The sequence below is a fragment of the Parasteatoda tepidariorum genome, chromosome 2 (genome assembly GCF_043381705.1).
Source record: "Parasteatoda tepidariorum isolate YZ-2023 chromosome 2, CAS_Ptep_4.0, whole genome shotgun sequence".
NCBI classification, from domain to species: Eukaryota; Metazoa; Arthropoda; class Arachnida; order Araneae; family Theridiidae; genus Parasteatoda; species Parasteatoda tepidariorum.
Genome location: NC_092205.1, coordinates 24,398,645 through 24,405,033, shown reverse-complemented (window position 1 = coordinate 24,405,033; position 6,389 = coordinate 24,398,645). Strand labels below are relative to the sequence as shown.

At 30.0% G+C, this 6,389-nt stretch overlaps 1 protein-coding gene across 1 annotated transcript; it reads left to right on the top strand.

Annotated features, from left to right (window-relative positions):
• Positions 1 to 2,523: 2,523 nt before the first annotated feature.
• LOC122272112 (uncharacterized) lies at positions 2,524 to 3,646 on the top strand (the record flags this gene model as incomplete). Its single annotated transcript, XM_043055225.2, is given in 1 exon segment — positions 2,524 to 3,646. A coding segment is annotated over 1 exon segment (1,104 nt), but the record flags the coding sequence as incomplete, so codon positions are not given.
• Positions 3,647 to 6,389: the final 2,743 nt, after the last annotated feature.

Below are 6,389 nucleotides of genomic sequence, written 5' to 3'. Positions count from 1 at the left end.
CATAAAAGTTTGTAGAAATGAGTGTTGCAAAAAACGGCCAATTTTCATGGAGTTGGAGATTTCAACAGTTGTCCTCGTGGCTTATACCGAGGGAAAGTATACCTGCTACGAATATTGAAGTTGAGGCTAAAACTTTAGGAGACAGCAAATGGAAGTTAGAACTTAATTTTAGTTCCAATTCTTATGAAAATAAACAGTATTTAGTGTTAAAGTTGCACCTGATCGATTACGATGAAAACTCAATAAAAGAAAAACTAGCTCTCAGTTTCCAGTACAAACTGCTCAGTTCCGATGGTGAGATTTTTGCGACTTCTGAAATATTAAACGAAACATTCGACAAAGGAACTGATTCAGCACTATATCAATTAATTGATATAGAAGATTTAAAGAATCATTCACTTAACTGGTCGGATGATTTTTGTACTCTTATTTGTTACATGGCACACAGTGGATTGTCTCTGATATTAAGTAATACTCAGTGTATTGATTGTCACATCGAAACTATTCGTTATTCCCAGATCAGTTTATTTGAATGGCGTTTTAAGTTCACAAACAGCAAAAGTTGGTCAGTTCATAGAAGAATATATGGATTAAGTATACCTCTTGAAATTACCCTTAGGTATGTTGAGGATAAAATTGAAATTGAAATTTCATCAATTATTGAAGATGATTGGGAATATGAAATAGGTAAAAGAATATGCCTCTTCAATGACATTGGTACTAAAATAGTTTCAGAAGATGGAGTGAATTCGTTTAGTAAAACAAATAAAATCTGGATACAATCCAGTACTATAACTAAACATCACCTGAAGAAGGCAAAATGTTTTAGAAATGAGGAAATAAGAATAAAGTGCGATTTTTTTCAAACGTCGTCTACCTTGATTAGTTTATCTAAAAATGAGAAGAAGAAAAAAGTGAGACTTGAGTCCACCAATGCCGATTGTTTTTTGTATCTGCAACATCTGCAACAAGACCTTCACAGTTTGCTTGAGGATGAGCACTTTGCAGACGTGCAATTACGCGCTGAAAATAAGGTTTTCTTCGCACACAAAGCTATCCTGGCAGCCCGATCACCAGTGTTCTCAGCTATGTTTCAGCAAGAGATGGTAGATAGCAATTCTGGCGTTGTTGACATTCTCGATGTTAGGACTGAAAGCTTGAAGCTATTTCTGGAGTTTATATACACCGGAGATATTGGAGATATAGACGAAGAAATGGCCTTAATTATGCTAGTTATGTCCGATAAATATCAAGTAAGATCACTGAAAGAGAAGAGTTTGAAATTTCTGATGTCAGTGATATCTGTAAATAATGCTTGCAAATTTCTGACAACTGCTGACAAGGTACATTGTGATGATTTGAAATCAACTGTGATGGAATATATTCTCGAACATTCCAAAGATATTTTATCTTTGTTGGAGTGGCCAGAGTGGACGAAAAATAACATTTATTTGGCATCAGAAGTAATTTCGAAAATATTGAATAAATTTTAAAATAAGCTCTGAAGTAAATGGGTAAGTAATAATTCTTTTAAATTTTCTAATCAAAAATGGTGTCAAAGAAAGAGATAACAACATAAATTTCAATATTTTCATGTCTTTTTTTTAAAAAAAAAAAATTCCTTTTTATTTGTTTATCGTTACACATACATACGTAAATTGGGTCTTCCTGGTCAAGCAGTGTCACAGTTTTGCCAAACGAACGCTCTGTAGTATTACGGTTGCTGGTTCGAATCAAGCTGCAACCGTGGGTTTATCCTAGTGATGTGTGCTATTTGTTTTTCTACTTGATAAGGGATTTCTTTTTTTACCTATGACACCTATGTAATATTACAGGACTGTATTACAGGATACAACAATTAAATATAAGGAGTTCCATCTTAAGATTTCTTATTGTAAATGTTGAATTTAATCTTTAAAAACTAGTTTAGATTAATGTAAGTTTGATTTGAATTAGTAGAATTTGATTAATCGTTATTGAATTAGCTGATGGATAAATTCGATATTTGGCCTGAACTACAAAGAATAATAATTAAAAAAACTTTTGTTTGAAAAGAAACAACAACCTTAAACTGGTATTTTAAGACCAAAAATTAAAGTTTTACTTCATTTTAATGTATTTTTATTTATTTTATTTAATTTGTTTGTAAATATTTCGTGAAATAAATATGTAGAGGGAAAAAATATTGTTCACAGTTTCAAATAATTCAGGCTAGAGTGGAAAGAAGACTGCGGGGAGAATAAAACTTCGTCGATAAATTTTTTTGAAATTTTAGGTAACATTTGAAAACTTTTTATTAACATATTCGTGAAGAGAGCTTTAAGTCCTAAATAGTTTACTGATTTACTTTTTACTGAATTTCATGAAACATGTTCTTGAAAAAAGATTGTACATCAAATACATGCTTGAAAACTACTTATTTGATAGATTTTTTAATGTATACCACATTTGATGATTTATAATGCCAAAAAATATTTTTCAAAGCTTAAATTTATTTTTTAAAAAAATGAGATCAACTATGTNAATCATTCACTTAACTGGTCGGATGATTTTTGTACTCTTATTTGTTACATGGCACACAGTGGATTGTCTCTGATATTAAGTAATACTCAGTGTATTGATTGTCACATCGAAACTATTCGTTATTCCCAGATCAGTTTATTTGAATGGCGTTTTAAGTTCACAAACAGCAAAAGTTGGTCAGTTCATAGAAGAATATATGGATTAAGTATACCTCTTGAAATTACCCTTAGGTATGTTGAGGATAAAATTGAAATTGAAATTTCATCAATTATTGAAGATGATTGGGAATACGAAATAGGTAAGAGAATATGCCTCTTCAATGACATTGGTACTAAAATAGTTTCAGAAGATGGAGTCAATTCGTTTAGTAAAACAAATAAAATCTGGATACAATCCAGTACTATAACTAAACATCACCTGAAGAAGGCAAAATGTTTTAGAAATGAGGAAATAAGAATAAAGTGCGATTTTTTTCAAACGTCGTCTACCTTGATTAGTTTATCTAAAAATGAGAAGAAGAAAAAAGTGAGACTTGAGTCCACCAATGCCGATTGTTTTTTGTATCTGCAACATCTGCAACAAGACCTTCACAGTTTGCTTGAGGATGAGCACTTTGCAGACGTGCAATTACGCGCTGAAAATAAGGTTTTCTTCGCACACAAAGCTATCCTGGCAGCCCGATCACCAGTGTTCTCAGCTATGTTTCAGCAAGAGATGGTAGATAGCAATTCTGGCGTTGTTGACATTCTCGATGTTAGGACTGAAAGCTTGAAGCTATTTCTGGAGTTTATATACACCGGAGATATTGGAGATATAGACGAAGAAATTGCCTTAATTATGCTAGTTATGTCCGATAAATATCAAGTAAGATCACTGAAAGAGAAGAGTTTGAAATTTCTGATGTCAGTGATATCTGCAAATAATGCTTGCAAATTTCTGACAACTGCTGACAAGGTACATTGTGATGATTTGAAATCAACTGTGATGGAATATATTCTCGAACATTCCAAAGATATTTTATCTTTGTTGGAGTGGCCAGAGTGGACGAAGAATAACATTTATTTGGCATCAGAAGTAATTTCGAAATTATTGAATAAATTTTAAAATAAGCCCTGAAGTAAATGGGTAAGTAATAATTCTTTTAAATTTTCTAATCAAAAATGGTGTCAAAGAAAGAGATAACAACATAAATTTCAATATTTTCATGACTTTTTTTTTAAAAAAATTCATTTTTATTTGTTTATTGTTACACATACATACGTAAATTGGGTCTTCCTGGTCAAGCAGTATCAAAGTTTTGCCAAACGGTCTGTAGTATTACGGTTGCGGGTTCGAATCAAGCTGCAACCGTGGGTTTATCCTAGTGATGTGTGCTATTTGTTCTTCTACTTGATAAGGGATTTCTTTTTTTACCTATGATACCAATGTAATATTACAGGACTGTATTACAGGATACAACAATTAAATAGAAGGAGTTCCATCTTAAGATTTCTTATTGTGAATGTTGAATTTAATCTTTAAAAACTAGTTTAGATTAATGTAAGTCTGATTTGAGTTAGTAGAATTTGATTAATCGTTATTGAATTAGCTGATGGATAAATTCGATATTTGGCCTGAACTACAAAGAATAATAATTAAAAAAACTTTTGTTTGAAAAGAAACAACAACCTTAAACTGGTATTTTAAGACCAAAAATTAAAGTTTTACTTCATTTTAATAAATTTTTATTTATTTTATTTAATTTGTTTGTAAATATTTCGTGAAATAAATATGTAGAGGGAAAAAATATTGTTCACAGTTTCAAATAATTCAGGCTAGAGTGGAAAGAGAACTGCGGGGAGAATAAAACTTCGTCGATAAATTATTTTGAAATTTTAGGTAGCATTTGAAAACTTTTTATTAACATATATTAACATATTCGTGAAGAGAGCTTTAAGTCCTAAATAGTTTACTCATTTACTTTTTACTGAATTTCATGAAACATGTTCATGAAAAAAGATTGTACATCAAATACATGCTTGAAAACTACTTATTTGATAGATTTTTTAATGTATACCACATTTGATGATTTATAATGCCAAAAAATATTTTTCAAAGCTTAAATTTATTTTTTAAAAAAATGCGATCAACTATGTTAGAAGAAGGACTGCATAATATGGTGTTATGGTACTATTATCAATGAAGAGTAATAATCTCTCCTTTTTATTCTGTATACTGTTACCATACATGGCAACGTTACTTTTAAAAAGTAACGAGTAAAAGTACAGGCATTTTTAAAAAAAGTAACGAGTAAAAAGTAAAAAGTTCTTATTTTAAAAAGGAACGAGTAAAAAGTACAAGTAAAAGTACAAGTACTAAACAAAAAAAGTAATGATTTAAAAGTACATTTCGAGGAAATCGAAAATTCAAAGTAACCTAAAATTTTACTGAATAATATTCTTACGTTCTTTAATGTTTTTGCAAAATTGTTGTTATTTATTTAATTATTTTTAATTTTGAAAGCTATGGACATTAATTTATTTTTAAATTCGGAAGAATATTATAATATAATTTTATAATATAATCATATAATATAATTTTAAAATCAAATATAATTTTAATATCAAACTTTTTATGGATTTGCACGAAAAAGAAATTCTATGTATTGATTTTTATTTTTAGTTTATTATTTTTACTTATTTAAATTACCATTGATTTGAAATTGTTTTACACTATAGAAACGCGTTTTAAAAGCACAAACATAAACAAAGCAAACACGGTGTTTCATATAGCTTTGCAATCTTGAGCTAGTAAAAAATAATTGCATGTGCAGTATAAGTTGAAACAGAATAGTCTACAATTTTATTTGTAACAATGGCTAATGCTGAAGTCATGCGAGAAAATCACTTTCCGAACATTTCTGCCTAACGGAATAATTAAAATTTGTTAACGAATTATAGTATCAGCGGCTAAATTAATACCTTCGAGTTTTCAAGAGTTAAAATAGTAATTATAATAGTTTTCAATAGCACAAATAGTTCTGAAGTTCTTAGAGATTTGACTGGGCTTTGTTTGACAAGGTCCGGCATAAACATAATTTTAGTAAAAAATGTACTAGGTAAAAATGTATTTAGTAAAAAATGTATTAAGACAAAAATATACTATTAGTGAGCTCAAAAAGAAAATTGAAAAACGCAATAACAAAATCCAACATTTTTTATTTAAAATGTATGGAATAAATGCATAAAACTCGAAAATGACTGAAAATAACTTGCTAATTAATATTTTCATTCATTTTACAAAATAATTGCATTTCGAAAGTGGTGCCACTGAGTCTGCTGCGAGAATTTCTTAGAACGTGCTTAGCCACGCTGAATAAGCGCTCCACGGGAGCATTAGAAGGTACTGCAGTATTATATTTCACGTATAATTCTTTTACGATTGGATATCGATTCAAAATTGATATGCTTTCCATTTCGACATTTGAGCTCATGTATGCCATAAATTCTTCTGTCGTTGGTGATTGGCATGATGTTTTCAGCTTTAGAAAATTAAGATTCCCTGGGTTTTTTTTCTGTTACTTTATTAGTTATATCAGGGTGTTCAGCTTGGACAATTCTTTTCAATTTTTTTTGTAGCCTCCTCCCTAGCTTTTTCTTCAAACCAATTAAAATTGATGCAAACTTCCAGACCTGCAGCAAGCAATAAATCGTCCTGCGATTTCACATCGCGAAACCTTTCGCAGTTCAAAAGAGCCGTCTTTTCCCTTTCAGGAGTGACAATTTTCAAAGGTCAAGGTATTTAAACACGAAGTTAGCAGTGAATACATATATATTGCACATTAATTTTATAAATTAAAAAAAACATAAGCATTTATTTTTAATTTA